The sequence below is a fragment of the Ziziphus jujuba genome, chromosome 12 (assembly GCF_031755915.1).
Source record: "Ziziphus jujuba cultivar Dongzao chromosome 12, ASM3175591v1".
In the NCBI taxonomy this organism is placed as follows: domain Eukaryota; kingdom Viridiplantae; phylum Streptophyta; class Magnoliopsida; order Rosales; family Rhamnaceae; genus Ziziphus; species Ziziphus jujuba.
Window position 1 is genome coordinate 3,310,829 of NC_083390.1, and position 16,096 is coordinate 3,326,924.

The window sequence follows — 16,096 nt, forward strand, 5'->3', positions numbered from 1 at the left end:
TCGAAGGGCTAGCTCTTTTGGTGGGAAGGGTCAACGTAGTTTGGCATTCCAGTTTAGCTCAAGCAAACATCCTGCGAATGTTTTACACCTTTTTCCAAACGAAGGGTAGAGAAAAACATTAACATTATTGGTCTTGGAATGTGTCTTTATGAGACAACTGACGAACAAACTTTATCATCAATTTTTACACTCTCATTTCGTACAATATTCATTTCTTCTAATTAATAAATTGCCAAATTATGTACTATTGGTTAGGATTTTGATTTCACGGTTGGGTTTTGGTTAGTTTTTTGTCTTCAATTCATGGAAATTATTATTTAAATCTTTATCAAGTGAGATTAAAATAGGTAATAATTCATTCAAATTTGTACTTAAAAAAGTTCTATATTTGAAATATAAAATAAAAAAAAATCTTTATAAATTTATAATATGAAGAATTAATAAAATTATTACTTGAATCTTTTGAACGCAAAATTTTAGCAAGACACTAAAAAACTTTATATATATTATGTGTAAAAAAGTAAAACCAGCAGAAACATGCACATATCTTTTCCATCTCTATACAATTCAAAGCATTAACATAGAAAATTAACAACCCCCTTTTATATAATTAATTAAATAATATAAATCAACCTTTTGTTCTAATAATGGTGATAGTGCCTCTCCCTTGTGTATGAATTTTGGTCAAGGCCACCACGGCTTTCCCAGAAAGTCCTGGTCCATCGGGGGACACGCATGGCCGGCATGCGAAGTCCCCCACCGGATGCCTCACAGGCCTCGTCGGCGGCATCATTATCCGCTCGTTGATGTCATTCAACGTCACATCTCCTTCTTTCCCTCCTGGCTTCACCACTGCAAACGGATATACCACTCTTTTAATCACCCTCTTCTTCTTCCTCTCATGCTCTAATTCCCAACCTGAAATTGAATTACCGAACAGTTTTTTGTATCTTCATTTTTCTTTAAAAATGGTAATGGAAAGTGGACAATTAGAAAGAAATTAAGAGAGATAGGGAGTCATATATATATATATATATATATATATTACCAGGAGGGTCTGTGGAAAATAGGGTTTGTTTGTCAGAGAAAGACTTGGTAGTATTGGCTGAGTCTTTGTAGGAAGAAGAGGAAGAAGAATCAAGACCTTCTGAGACTGACTTTGCTTCTTCTGGTGTTTTTAGTTCTGTGATCATTGGCTCTTCTGGATAGCAAAACAGAAAAAAGAAAAATACTGGTTTTATACAAATTAAGAAAAAGCAAGAGAATTCAAGTTAAATTTACAACTATTGATTTCGAGAATATATTTTGGTTTTCTTATCCTTGAATTCATCCTATTATTAGTAAGTAATAGGACGCCTTTTTCTGCCCTATTTGCGGTCATAGGATAAATCTAGACAAAAATTTGTCCAGAATTCTTGAATAAAAGCAAAATCGTATATGCCAAAATTACCTGAAAGTGTATCAAAACCAGTCATCTGGGTCATCATGCAATTGAAATTCTCAGAAAGTTCCCAATTTGATGAGTTCCAGTAATCCTGTAACACGTACACCAGCTGAATGATCAATATCTGCTTTATAAACAATAAATTATGAATGCCCAGTTCATGAATAAATGAAAAAAGTTGTAAATTACCTTCACATCAAGAAAAGTAGTAGTAGTAGAGGAGTCTCTGATCTGATGATCATCCTCTGTGTACAGCATCAAACGCCTTCTTTTTGACTGCTCACTGAATTCAACCAAAGCATCTTCCAGATAACCAGTAGAGAAATCAGAGTCCAGAGATGAGAGAAACGAAGCATTGCTTCCATCCATAACTGCAAATAGTATATATATATTTTTTCGAAATGAAAAATATAAGCATGTATATGATGATTTTAAGTAGCAGTAGTAGTACTGAGACTTTAGACTGGTGTAAAAACCAAGAAGGGACAACAACAGTGAAAGAGAGAAGCAAAAAAAAAAAAAAAGAGAGAGCAAAAGAAAAGAGAGGGTCTTCGTGTGTACCTAAAGACATTGTGTCTGTGTTGAGAATTCCAAGGTTGTGATGAAAATCCCAACCTTGGGAAGAGTTATGGAGGCTGCTGCCGCTAGTGTAAGCCAGTGAGTGAAGCTCACCCATGTTTCTGGGATTTATTTTTGTTCTTGTGTGTGTGTTTGTTTGGTTAATGACCTATAATTTATGATGAGAAAAATTTCCTCTATTTATGTGTGACAAAGTGAAGGTGGAAAAAGAAAAAGTGAGAGAAATTGGATTGGATGTGTTTTTCAGAAGAAGCAGTCAGTCAACTGCTAGGTGTAGAAAATTAAAAAAAAATAAAAAGTGGGTTTTTCTTGGGATTCTAAAAATGGTGTGTACCTTTATTTTTATTTATATTTTTTCTTTAAAATTTTTGTTACTTGGTTTATATGTATGTGGGGGACTAAATAATTGCAAAGGCTATCATATTATGCTGCTGTTGTGCATGTAAAAAGCAATGAATGTAAGGCAAAGAACATGCCCAAATAGACACAATTCAAATTTCAGCTTTTCCTTTTTGTTTTTCCTTCTGATATGGTTACCAACCGTTTCTCCTTTTAGAACTTTTTCTTGCACCATTCTTACAACAAAAAAAATAGTGGGGTCAAATAGACTTATATCAGATTTTTATTTTTTATTTTTTATTTTCTACCTCTAAAATAATAATATTTTGTAGGTTGGGTGTCATTTATCTAGTGGTCCTATTATTTTGGCATGCTGGTGGGGTCCATTATTTAGATGGTAGAAGAAGAAGAATTCACGGTAGGTGTTGTGGGACCCACTTTTTGATCATTTGGAGTTTTGAATGGTCCAAAAGTTTGTCCAAATGTGAATAACTCACATTGTATTTCGTGTGGGATTTGGGTTGATGTTATAATCGGACGGCAGAGCATGTTTGTCTGATATGTCCCATTAAATTGTATGGTGCTTTGTGCCCTACATTCTTGTTGATCTTTAATTGGACGGAGGGGATGGAATGGGCCGGGCCTCGCAAAAAAGTCTTCAAAAGGTGGATTTTTGAAGTCCAATCCGAAGTCAGGCCCATAGACAGCTGGATTCATAATATCAAATTTGCTGCTGATAATCAAAATTTACAAAGGTTTGGTAGATAATTAATTACCACTAATATCTCTTTCGGGTTTGAATTCAATTTGATGGGACCCCTAAATTCTCACAGGATTTGAAGTAATATTAAAAACTATATCATGATCTCCAACGGTAAATTCAGTGGACAAGGACTTCACAAGGTTCAATTAATCTAATACTGATATAAGGTATTATATTATATTAAATAAAATTATATTTTTGAATATTTTTGTCTAAACTAAATAATATATAATATTGTTTTCCTTTTTTCTCTTGGGGACAGAGAAACGAGGTTTGCAAGTACTTGTAGCAGAAGATGCTTTGCTAATTATAAAAATATTGGAAGATTATAAACTTCATCATGCACACTATTTTACCATTGTTGATTTCTTTGAATTCAGCACATTTTTACATATAAATATTTATATATTCTCAATGCAACCCAAATATTTTTGAGTACAGAAGGATCTATAATCGAACTTTTGGACAGGCTTTATCAGTATTAGGTTTTCTGACCAATGGACATCTATTCAGACATGAGAAAAATGGGTTGTTCGACAAATTCTTCCCCAAAAAAAAAAAAAAAAAAAAAAAAAAAAAGGGGAAAGAAAGGGACTATATGCACCCTTCAACTTCAAAATTTAAAATTATTATTTTAATCTAATAAAGAATTATAAAAAAAATAAATAAATCACTTCCATTACTTGATATGAACTCATTTCATTCTTTAGCAACTGATGTTTTTTTTTTTTAAAAAAATCCATTCATTTTTTTAGTTTTTATATTTAATTTCACTGTTGGTCAACAGATTTGACTTCTACACATGGATCGTTAAACAGTAAAAGCAGGTTGTAAAAGGCCCAAAAAAACAAGGACAGGCACTTCCAAGTTCTAAGTTCTAGCCTTTCCATTTTTTTTTTCTTTAAATGGAAAACCTGCCATTAGTTTGGTTTCTACTTTGCTTAATTAACCTTTTTGGACTTCGTTTTGGTCAAATAATTAGCTCACTAAAACTAATGTGCTTTAAATATTTGTTATATTTGGCTGTACTATATATATATATATATATATATATAGAGAGAGAGAGAGAGAGAGAGAGAGAGAGAGAGAGGGTAAAAATGAAGAGTCAATGGAAAACACAAACAATTTATTAGATAAACACCATAGTCAACATAAACACAGAAACCATATAGTAGTACATAGGTGGGATGGGTCGTTGATGCAAGTAGTAGATGTGGATGACCCAATCTCCCATACCATTTTATTCAACATTACTCTCAATCTCGTGATCTAACACAAGAATTGCTACCTATCTCCCTTTTATGTGGCCCCAGTCTCACTCTCCTGCTTTATTTTCATGGCACCACAAACCCTGCAACCATTTTCACAACATTAGTTACCATTCAATGTCCAACATTTCCAATAAAAACTAGACAATTATACATGTGGGGAATCTATCAAAGCCCATAGTAGAGAAATGGGCCTCAATTCATCTATGATCTTATAGCCCAGCTCAATTCAATTAGGGAAATTTTTGCCCTTTTGACAATGTATAAGCTGCTAGGGAAATCTTAGTTAACAAATATTCAAATACTTTTTTGCATGATGCATTTAATGTCAAAAACTTCGGTTTAAGAATTTTAGGATTTATTATTAGATGGAGTGAGTAACTTACTTCCACACTTCTTCCCAGCAGGTCGGTTCCTAATGTTGCAACGCTTTGGGATAGAAATAGCAATCCCGGGATTGATACCAGCTTTCTTAGCCAAAGGTGACAACAGGACAGCACAGAGGCATTTTGGAGCTCTATTGATCAAAGCACCAACTTTGCTGCAACAAGCTGGGGGAGCCTTAGCCCTGGCGTTCTTTGCGGCACCCAAGCAAGGGCTAAGGCTCGCCGCAGCTGACCCTATCGGGGTCTTCCCGCACTCTCCAGCTCCATCAACTCCATAGATCAAAGTGTTTGAAGATACCAAAAACACAAAGATAGAAACAAGGCAGGCTTTCAATATGGACGCCATTTGTTTTTTTTTTTTGGTTGGTCTAAGCTTCTCTCAAGGGATGAATAATTAATGTTTTTAGCTTCTCGTAGCACACTGAATTCCATGATACATATCGAGCATATATATATACACACACACCAATGTCGAAAAAGTTGAAAGCAGAAAGCCAGGAAAATGCTTTTGAAGTAGTGGGGTGGTTGTGAAAACGTGGATCGACTAGAAGGTTTTGTGCCTGTAATGAATTCAAAATGTAATAATGATTATAGTGATCTTGAAAAGAGGAGGATATATGTTCACACAGAATAGCATGCATTAATTTGATTTGATGATTAGGTTGTTACTAAATAGATTATAGTTTTCCACAAGGTGACACTTTAGATTTTGGTCCATAATATTCTTAATTTGATCCAAAAATCTAAATGTTTTTGTTACTGAGCAAGGTTTTTATTTTGAGGTAATCTATGAGTAGGTGAAGTGTGAACATTTGAAGTTTTGTGTAGTTTTAAAAAGAGCTTTTAATTGGTCATGATTACTAAGTTCTCCACCATATAGGCTCTCCAATGTTCTCAGCATATTGTAGAAATGCACGTGGCATATGCCACTGTAATGGAATGGATCATGCTTTGATGAAATTTAAAAAATGAATAGCTATTTTATATTTTATATAAGGGAATCTAATTCTATTAATTTTCTTGTTCTAAAGTAGTGGTTCTAAGCTAGCTCAAATTTTCACAAAAACTACAAATCAAATTTTCAGGAATTTAACAGTAGAAAAATATATGTTGCATACTAAATGCATATATATGTGGTAGTTGATGACTTTGGAAAACTATAATATTCAGTTTTTTTTTTTTTCCGATTTAAATAAACTTGTCTTCACAGAGAAAATTAACTAAAAGGTTCGACATGCTTTTCATCCAAATTTTAAATTTCATTCTAATCAACTAGTAAGCATGACGTTTGCAGACCAAAAATGAGACCCCGACCAAAAAAACGTAATCGTGACAAAGGATTTTGACTAGTGCACCATCTTATGCGTGTGTGTGTGTGTGTGTGTGTGTGTGTGTGTGTATGTATATATTGAAGAATTTAATGTACTTTTATGTTCGTTTCCTGAAAAAGAAAAAAAAAACTTCCTTTTGTTTGTTACTGGTTTTTTCAATAAAAAAAGATTATATATAGTTTTTATACATAATAATTTATCAAAAACTCATACATCTATGCTTCTCTTTATTTCTCTATTTATTTGATTTAGATTTTTTTATGAAAATTATTATTCTGTACACTTCTAATATCCTGTAATATATTAAGAACCATAAATTAATTAAACATTTATTTACATATTTTGCTTTCTCTAGCAAAATGTTTTTTAATTAGGATTAAGATTTATATATTTAATAGTAGCCATTACCTCCACCCTAGAAAAAGCTGCAGTTACCTTGTCATACCTATAACTAGGCTCTGATGACATATAATTTTTTTTTCTCTTTTATTTTTTCTCAATTAATATTGTATATTACCATGAAACATTTGATTATCAATGCAATACAATCTATTTTTAGGAGTCCATCAAGTCGTTTCATAAATCCCTAAGAATTTTTACTTTGCATATTTTTTCTAATTTTTTCAGAAAATGTGAATTAAATTTAGAACACTCCATAAACTTTTCTATATCATTAATTTTTTATCTTTGAAAAACAAAAAATAGTCATCATAAATCCGCAATTGCCATCTTCAAAGGAGGAAAGAAATTTTTTTTTTCTTTAAAAAAAATTTGTAAAAGAACATAAAAAGGCGTAGAGGTAAAAAAAGAGATTTTAAAAAATGAGAACTACGTAGAATATTTTTGGTATATAAGTATAACCTTTCAAACAAAAAGAAAAAGAAAAAAAAGCTCATTCACAGTTATTTTTATTTTTATTTTAATAACAAAACACACACACACACACACATATATATATATATATATATATAATGGTCAAAATAATGGTGAGAAGGAAATAAACTTCAAAAGATAATTTTAGAAGGAAAATGTTAAAGAGACAATTCAATTAGTACAAAAATTACAAAATTTAGCCTTCTTAAATTAAAAACTCCTAAAACATTAAGTTTGAAAATACAATTAAATGATCACCCACAGTTAAATAAAATTAATACCTTTTTTTTCGAAACCAAAAAAAAAAAATAATAAAGAAAAATAAAAAGACTCGTCTAACTCTTATGACTTCAAAATCTATGCCTTATTTAACCGAGTAATTAATTAAAAACTCTCAAAACTTCAACGTTCGCAGGTGCCGTTGGCAACAATCTCCACAACCGAACAGCGTTCCGTTGCAGGAGTCAACATGTTGGCTTTGTTTGCCGCCACCATGTTCATCCAGTGCTCGGTGATTTCCCTCTTAATCTCCTCTGCCGTTTTATTCACCACAGTGCCGTTTTTCCCATCCCCTTTTGTCGTTTTGGGTGCTGCTGGAATATAGTGCTTATCGAGCTCTTCCAGTACCTTGATGATGTCGACGACAAGTCGTTCGGCCAAGGTGCGAGAAAAGTCTTCCCTGATAACGACACGTAGCAGTGCCACGTGCTGAGCATCGGCTGGCATTGGATAAGCCGGGACGATCCACCCGAAACGACGTAGCGTTTCGGAGACCTGGAATTCGGTGTATCGGGATTTGTCTTTCAGCGAAAAGGCCACCACCGGAACACCAATGTCCTTTGACAGAATGTTGAAAAGCCCTGTTTTTTCAAGACCTTCTTTTAGCACCATTGCATTGTTGTGACAATTTTCCATGATGTTCCTGTAGCCCTGAAAAATCAATTTCAACAATTTCATTATTTTTATTATTATTTTTTTAATTTGTGAAGTGAAATCAATAAAATCATTCTTGAATTTGCAGATTAAATTTTTTGGTCTGTTAATTAATTACCTCGAAACCCAATCGGATTAGTTGATAATATTGAGCAATAATTTGGCTAGAACCTGTAAAATTAAATAATGTCAACATTAATTAGATGAATAGAGAATTAATAATAATAATGAAGTTATGCAGTATGAGGACTAATTGAATTTTGTACCTTTGGAGAAATTGAGGGTGAAGGTGGGTTGGTCAGCTCCAAGGTAATTGATATGGAATATAAGATCTTCAGGCAAATCATCTTTGGTCCTCCAGATAACCCACCCAATTCCAGCATAAACAAGCCCATACTTGTGACCACTGACATTGATGCTCTTCACCAATGGAAGCCTGAAGTCCCATTCAAGCTCTGGGTATAGGAATGGTGCAATAAACCCACCACTGGCTGCATCAACATGAATTGGAGTATCCCACCTACACCAATAATATTTATACAAAAATTAATCAAATACTATTTCTTACTTTTATTTTTTATTGAATATTGTTTTAAAAAATTAACCAATTATAAATATATACCCGGTTTCATTGTTTTTCTGCAATAAGAGATCGTTTAAGAGCTTGACATCTTCGAATTCGCCGTTGTAGGTGGAACCCAAAATGGCTGCCACACAGATAGTGTTTTCGTCTACCATCTCCACAGCCTTCACTGGGTCCATTACATAGTACCCTTCCCTCACCTTCACTTCCTTCAGCTCCACTTCAAAGTACCTTGCAAACTTCTCCCAGCATACCTATAATTTTAGGAAATATTACCATCAATATATACAACTAATACTTGCAAAACTTACCATTTTATGTAAGTTTAGAACTATAGTAAAAAGAAATTTTTATTTGTTAACATTAATTAACCTTATTATAAATTTTGATATATTCGAATAGTACATATGTACTTATAGATACCTGGACATTGGCACCAGTGACAATATTGGGCTTATCAAAGGGTTTTCCTTCAGCCTTGCGCTTGTTCTGCCATTTTCTCTTGAAAGCAAGTCCAGCAAGCATTATGGCCTCGGAGGAACCGACTGTTCCAACTCCAACTGCTGTCTCAGAGTCCCCCAGTGGCGCATTGAATAGATGTGCTATCATGTTCACGCACCGGTTCTGTTTAATCATATACAAAACAAATCAATAATTAATTTAAACAAATATTTAGGCAGAGTAAAATTTGTTTTATTATTATTATTATTATCATTACTTCTTCCAATTTGATTTTGGTCAAACTGTCTGACCAATTTGAGACTTTTTTGACAATTTCTTAAAGAGATTGACATAAAACAGCTTTTTGACAATTTCAAATCCTCCTTTTTCTTTTAATTTATTTGATAAAATTAATTTTGCCCGGTGGACTCTGTCACTTGGTTGGAAAAAATTTCTGATCAACCTTTCAGTAACACGGTCGGTCGGTGCAAAAGAGAAATAAAAAGTTAAAAAAAAAAAAACTAAGATAATATCATATATTAATTTATATATATAAATATACCTGAAGCTCAGTGGTGACGGGGTACTCATCCATGTCGACGTAGTTCTTGTTGATGGAATCCATGATGAGTTTATCACACTCTGGCTCCATCCATGTTGTCACAAACGAAGCCAGGTTAAGCCGAGGCTTCCCATCGAGCATCAGCTCGTCGTTTATGATCTGGTACGCCACCTCCTTCGGTATGGAGTTCTCCGGCATCTTGTGCCTACATCAACACCATCCATATATTAAATACACATATGTATTCAAATTAAATATACATAATAATGAACTTTGGGAACATATATATGGGTTTTTACATACTTAGCAGGAGAGTCTCGGATGTAACGAGAGGCAAAGGTGGAGTGGACTGAAATGTCCGACTCCGAGAATACTTTTGAGAGAACCATAGTTGGTGATGATGAAGCAGCAAAAAGAGAAAAGAGAGAGAGAGAGAGAGAGAGAGAGAGAGAGAGAGAGGGGAAAAAATCTTAAAGTAAAAATCAATGAAAGAGATTTCAGGCTGTGCTTGGGGAGGAGAGGGTTGAAGACCTTTGCGGTATATATAGGGGTTTTGGAAATGATATTTAATTGCTTTTGCATTAAGGTTGAAGAAATAGAAAAACGAACACGATGTTATTCTTCACGCTTTTTTGTTTTTATTTATTTATTTTTTTTAAAATTGTTTTTCTTTTTCTAAAAGAAAATAAAACCAAAATATAATAAAGAAAGTTGACCCCAAAAGGAAATAAGTACGCAGATTGAGCAGGTCACTTGTAGGACAAGAAATTTCAAACATAAAAAAGAAAAAAAAAAAGAAAAAAAGAAAAAGAAAAAAGGAAAGATCGTTTTCTGGTAGCTGCGTATTATGTATATATGGTATGAAATAATTATGGGAAAGTAGTCAAATTGCAAAACAAAAACATGTTAGGCCTTCTGGTAGCAGCGTATATATTCGTATATATGCCTATGGAATAATAACAAAATAGTTGATTATATAAGGAGCATGATCATGGACCGTTGAATAGGGCTATCGAAGTTGAGGTAAGCTTTGCGGACCATACAGTGGAGATGGTCCACATTTAGGGGTTGTTTTATTGATTACGGTTGGTTAAGTGGCTAGTTCTAATGGGTCTAAATGGTCTAGCTAATTAATCAACTTTCTCAACCCACCGACTTCTTCAATTAAGACCAGCCGTTGAGATTTCGTGTGGACCAAACTATTGGGAGATGGGAAAGGGTCAAGCATGTTTCACGAGAAGGAAAATCTTCTTCTAAGGTTTTGTTTGGCTGCAACGGGAATTTTATAATTGATATTCCTAACGTGCAAGGAGGATTAATTATATTATTCTATTCTTCAATAATTTTACTTTAAGAAATGAATATATCTAATTTCTCATGTATATGAATTTGTTCTACTTCTTCTTAAACTAAATGGATACTCTATTATTGCACTATTTAATTTAATTAAAGTACCTTTTCAAGCAAATTATGTGACAGAAAAAAAACACTTCAAAATATAGCCTTTTATTCATGATTGTGATTCTCACGTCTTTAGCTTTCAAAACAAAGAGGATTTGGAATATATTGATTATCTGTCAATAATGTGTGTACCATATGATGTAAATCTGGTTTTGGGTTTCAGTAATAAATAATTGACCTGTTTAACTGAAAAAAGATAGATTTGCACATAATAAATGAGTGTACAAATTTTTTTTTTTTAAAGGTATGAATAAAAAATATCTCCTTAGTATGCAAGGTTTAATGGTTTTCTTTTTAATAAAAAATATCTCCTTAATATGCAAGGTTTAATGGTTTTCTTTTTTAACCCAAGAATTAATGGTTAATAAAAGTAAAAGTATTTTTTTATATAAATATATTTTTATATAAATAAAGTAATTAACATAGCAAAAATATATATAACAAGATATTTCAAATCTTGTCATATCTTAAAATGCATATAGCCCATATAAAATCTAAATGAGTGGAGAATTCAAAAATGAAAAGAAAAAAGAAAAAAGAAAAAAAGAAAAAAAAAAAGGAAAGAAAGAAAGAGAGAAAATAGAAGATAGAAGAGGCAATTTAAAATTAATATATATTAGTCTTGGACATTATTTCATATACGAATGACTTGAAAATATCTCCTCCTAAAACCGTATTGACTTTTATCGATGACCCAAAACCAAAAGTAGAATTAGATTCTTTCATAACGAAGGAAAAAAAAAAAAAAATCAAAAATAAGAATGTGTCAAAGAATACCCCTCAAACCCATTGAAATTAATCAGTTACCAAATAACTGATACAAACTCAATGATTAATAATAATAATAATAACAATAATAATGTTTTTTGTTATTTTTTTCTTAAAGGTTGTCATTTATTTATTTATTTTGGTGACTCTTAGACGATTGTTATTGGTTAGAGTACTAAAGAAGTGTTTGTCAAATCAAAGCATACAGCAAAATATCTTTTTACGCATATGAAGGGCACCATTATTATTATTATTATTATTTTTAGAAGATTGACATTTGGGAGCTAATAGGCATAGCAAATTCAAAGTTCAATCCATTGGAGGATGGCATACTATTCAATGCATGATGAAGCTAAATAAAACGAACCAAAAAAAGAAAAGAATTTTTTTTTTTTTTTCTCTTGTAAATATTTTGAGGCTGAAGTCAAAAGGTTGGAATCCGAGTAACAATTAATATATGGAGCCATAATTTCATATTATATTGTTACTTTAATACTGAGATTATCTATCTAGATCAAGGGACAAAGTAAAAATATTTTTCTTTCGGTGTTAAATATGGCATCGGTATCCACAAAAGTCTAGAACTATCTTTATCAAAACGTCTATTGCTTATATTTACGGTTAATTATTTTACTAAAAAGGCTATACAGAAAAGTGAATTCGTCGAATTTGCGAATAACTAGTTAGTAAAATGATACCACTCACGCTACGTGTTGATTTTTGTTTTTGGCGAGTGATTCAAGGCTATCATGAAAAACCTATTTGGTTTCAACGTCTTGATCAAACCGAGACCATTGGCTAAAAGAATCCGCCAACTGATTTGATTTCTGTGGAAAACAAGCCATGTTTATTTTGAAAAAAAAAATTAAAAAAAAAAAAAAAAAACAAAAAAAGAAGCTCCCATTATCTTTCCTGGTTCGTCAGGATATATTATTATTCCCTGCAGTCGTTGCCTTGCTAATAAGGTCACGAGCACACGATATTGAATGAATGATGTTTCATTATTCTAACAGTCCCTTCTTCTAAGTCGTTGCTTTGTAAAGTAAAATTAATCTTTTCAAAAAAAAAAAAAAAAAAAGGTTAAAATAATTAGCTTTATTCGGACGCTGTTTCATGAAATTTGTCAACAACTTTCCCGTAAAAAAATAAAATAAATTCTCAATCTAGAAATCAAATACATGCAATTAATGCAATGGGAACGCCCAGACCCATGTTCATATTCGTTTCTCTTCTAGTCATTCTTTATTGATCCATATTTCTTTTTTTTCCCCCTTATCGTGCCTTTTGCTGGGGTAGTTTCATTCTTTGTTGGTTGTCTAAATTACCCTTTAACTTCTAGACGCTTAGCAATTCATACGTTTATTGTTTGAACACAGAATATATATAATTCACATTTGACACAGTTATCAAAAAAGAAATATATCTATATATATATATATATATATATAATTAATATTTACATGAAACCTTCTTCAATCATTAAAGGGGCGCTTATTAGCTTTTTTAGTTCCTAAGCCATAACTCTACTTGTTTTGATCCTAGCTTGAACATTTTTTTTTCTCATTTTAATTCTTAATCTTCAATTTTTAGTACACTATTGGTATTTAAACCATTTCCAGTATAATTTATAGCAATTTTTAAAATATGCAATATACCTATTACAACAAATTAAGAATAACAAAATTATAAAATCAAACAACTTTACAAATCTTATACATATTGTATTAAGTATATTTCAATTAGTTTAAGGATTAACGATACATCCAAAAATTAAGGGAAAATATTATAGACCCCCTTCAGGTTTGATAAAATAACAAATCACCAAGGTATCCAAAATCGTCGTCCTCTCTTAACCGTTTATTTTGTTAAATTTGACCATTAAAGGTCAATTTGATAAATTTATTTATATTTTATATAAGAAAAATGCAAAGAAATTTCTTCGATACATAAATATTTGAAGTTTAAATTTTCTTAGAAACAACATATTTGAAGTTTAAATTGCTTTGTATTTTCTTGTGAATATTTTATATATGTTGCTTCATTCATGTTCATAATTAATAATATGAATATGAATATTAGAATTTTCTAAATTGGTAGACTTTTTTTTTCTTTTCTTTTTTATTTGATTTTATGTAAGGTAATATATTCATGATTTGTGGCATACAATAATAAAATTATAAATATTAAATTAATATTTACTCTAATTAATATTAGAGCAAAATAGATTTTTTACAATTCAGTTTCATCAAAATAGGAAAATTTTTAACAGATGTTAACACCTGGAGGATAAGCGATGAATTCGTAAATCTTGGGGGTAAATGATGTTTAACTATACCTGAGGGAGGTGTACAAAATTTTTCAAAAAATTAATGAAATTTAGGAATGCTAAAGTGCTAAAATAATAGTTCAAAAGCCAAAATACAACTACATGCATAGTTCAAAAATTAATAAAGCTAATAACCCATGATTTGATTTTTTTTTTTTCTTTTAATTTTATATGGATGTTCCAATTGGATTCACCAGTATTATTTTATGAATTAGTAGTTTTGCCATTTGACTATCTCTAAAAGAATAATAATTGGTTAAAATATATATATTTTTTATTTTTTTTGATAAAAAGTTAAAATATCATCTTAAACAAACTGAAGATCAAATAATTTTAAAACTTTTAAATAAATAATTGATTCTAAAAATTGATAATATATATTGATATATAAAAATTGATAATATTATATATAGATTTGAGTAAGGGGCATATTTCCATCCAAAAAGGTTGAAAGGTAAATTTTTTCAGAACATTGTGATGGTGGAATCCTCGCTGTTTGTGTCCTTAGTTAAAAGGCTTAATAACTTTATAGACTTTTTGTTGGGCCCGAAGGTAACTTAACTAAGCAGTCCAGGAGGATGGCTAATGGGCTTTACTTCAATCAGTTCTGTAGTTTTGGCCCTGACATTTTTATGGTCCGCGGAATATCAACTACATCTATATTTTATGTTATAAATTGTTAAAAAAAAACATAAAATTTAAGAGAAAATTGGATAGAAACAATAGTATTATAACCCAAAAAACAAAAAAGAAAAAAAAAAAGTTGTATATAGGTTAGGGATATTAGCTTTATTGCACTCTAAACTATAATAGTATATACACTTTGCATTTCAAACTATTTTTTTATAGCATTTTACATTTAAATTATGAAAAAGCATGCAATGTCAATCCTTTTTGCATTTTCTGTCAAAATAATTAACAGAGAAGTCACGTCCAGCACACATGACAATAAAACAAGGGCAATTTATGTCTTTTAACACTTCCTCTTTTAATTGTCTAAGGATTAATTAAAGATTTAGGAAAGAGGAAGTGTGCCTGTGAAGGAGAGAGAGAGGGAGGGCAATGAACTGAGAATTAGGGAGAATGATCTGAGAGAGAGAGAGAGAGAGAGAGAGAGAGAAATAGAGGACTCGAACAGTATAGGCCACATTTGGGTGTGGAGTAGAAAGTTAAACAACCATGATGCGGCAACAACAATGGCTTTACTTTGATCCACAAGAAGAGCTTTCAATATTCACTCTGTATGAGGGCTCAAATTGATTCCAATTTCTTTGTGAATTTGACCCGAAAATGATTATGTATATTATATATTTCTATTGTATAATATCCAATTCCATGTCTGCCATGTCTTGCCTTGGAGTCAAATAATGATAACCATATATATTATTTATGTATATATTTCAACTTTGCCACCCAATTTCTGGATGAGTCCGTGCAAATACCAGAATTGTAATCCATAATTTAAAACAAATTAATAGAAAAAATGTGAAAAGACACAAATTGTTCTTGATTTAGTGTTATGTGGGCTGTATGTGATTCCTCTATCAATTATCTTGATAGAAAATGTAAGAAGAATCAACGGTGCCAATGTTTTCATAATTGAGAGTATAAAATAATCTAGAATATAAAATACAAATATCAACATAATTTATGAAGCAATTACATCAATATCCCATTCTATATTTATATATATTCGCACACACTTGAGCCCCGTCACTTTCTTCTCTAGTCTCTTTCCTATGCAGTAACTGCAAAAGAAAATATTATTCAATCTTATCCTATAATCGTCCAGCACACGTTCCTAGGCTGATAAGCAAAGGAAAACAGATGTGAATGAAAACCAAGATAAAATAAAAAAAAAAGTGGATGTGAAAAATAAAAAAATCGAATTAGGTGAGGGGCTTTAATATATTGAGCATGTAGAATGACAGTAAGAACAATCAAAATCAATAAAGTCTCCTAACAAAACAAGATTATAATAAAATAAAGCCATTGAAGAATTGCAAAGGGAAAAGCTAAAATAATAATAACAATAATAA

General features: G+C 31.4%; 3 protein-coding genes across 6 annotated transcripts; all 3 read right to left on the reverse strand.

Moving 5' to 3' along the window:
* Positions 1 to 488: 488 nt before the first annotated feature.
* On the reverse strand, positions 489 to 2,333 carry LOC107428058 (protein XRI1). Of its 4 annotated transcripts, none has more exons than XM_048462831.2 (5): positions 2,006 to 2,327; positions 1,634 to 1,746; positions 1,451 to 1,535; positions 1,049 to 1,201; positions 489 to 918 (listed from the first exon to the last, which is right to left on the reverse strand). In XM_048462831.2, the coding sequence occupies exons 1-5, from the start codon at positions 2,118 to 2,120 to the stop codon at positions 629 to 631; spliced, it is 756 nt and encodes a 251-aa protein (XP_048318788.1). In that variant the 5' UTR covers positions 2,121 to 2,327; the 3' UTR covers positions 489 to 628. The 4 variants fall into 4 exon arrangements, with proteins under 4 accessions (XP_048318788.1, XP_015894000.1, XP_015893999.1 ...); XM_016038514.4 differs by having other exon boundaries at positions 1,049 to 1,198; positions 1,634 to 1,815; positions 2,006 to 2,325; XM_016038513.4 differs by having other exon boundaries at positions 1,634 to 1,815; positions 2,006 to 2,314.
* A 1,897-nt stretch (positions 2,334 to 4,230) lies between these two features.
* Positions 4,231 to 5,211, reverse strand: LOC107428059 (non-specific lipid-transfer protein 1). The gene is made up of 2 exons (XM_016038517.4): positions 4,780 to 5,211; positions 4,231 to 4,476 (listed from the first exon to the last, which is right to left on the reverse strand). The coding sequence occupies exons 1-2, from the start codon at positions 5,123 to 5,125 to the stop codon at positions 4,460 to 4,462; spliced, it is 363 nt and encodes a 120-aa protein (XP_015894003.3). The 5' UTR covers positions 5,126 to 5,211; the 3' UTR covers positions 4,231 to 4,459.
* A 1,928-nt stretch (positions 5,212 to 7,139) lies between these two features.
* On the reverse strand, positions 7,140 to 10,021 carry LOC107428053 (glutamate decarboxylase 4). Its single transcript, XM_016038507.4, has 7 exons — positions 9,806 to 10,021; positions 9,503 to 9,707; positions 8,923 to 9,123; positions 8,539 to 8,753; positions 8,183 to 8,436; positions 8,035 to 8,087; positions 7,140 to 7,913 (listed from the first exon to the last, which is right to left on the reverse strand). Exons 1-7 carry the CDS (start codon positions 9,889 to 9,891, stop codon positions 7,386 to 7,388), a joined length of 1,542 nt encoding a protein of 513 aa, XP_015893993.3. The 5' UTR covers positions 9,892 to 10,021; the 3' UTR covers positions 7,140 to 7,385.
* Between the last annotated feature and the right edge of the window lie 6,075 nt (positions 10,022 to 16,096).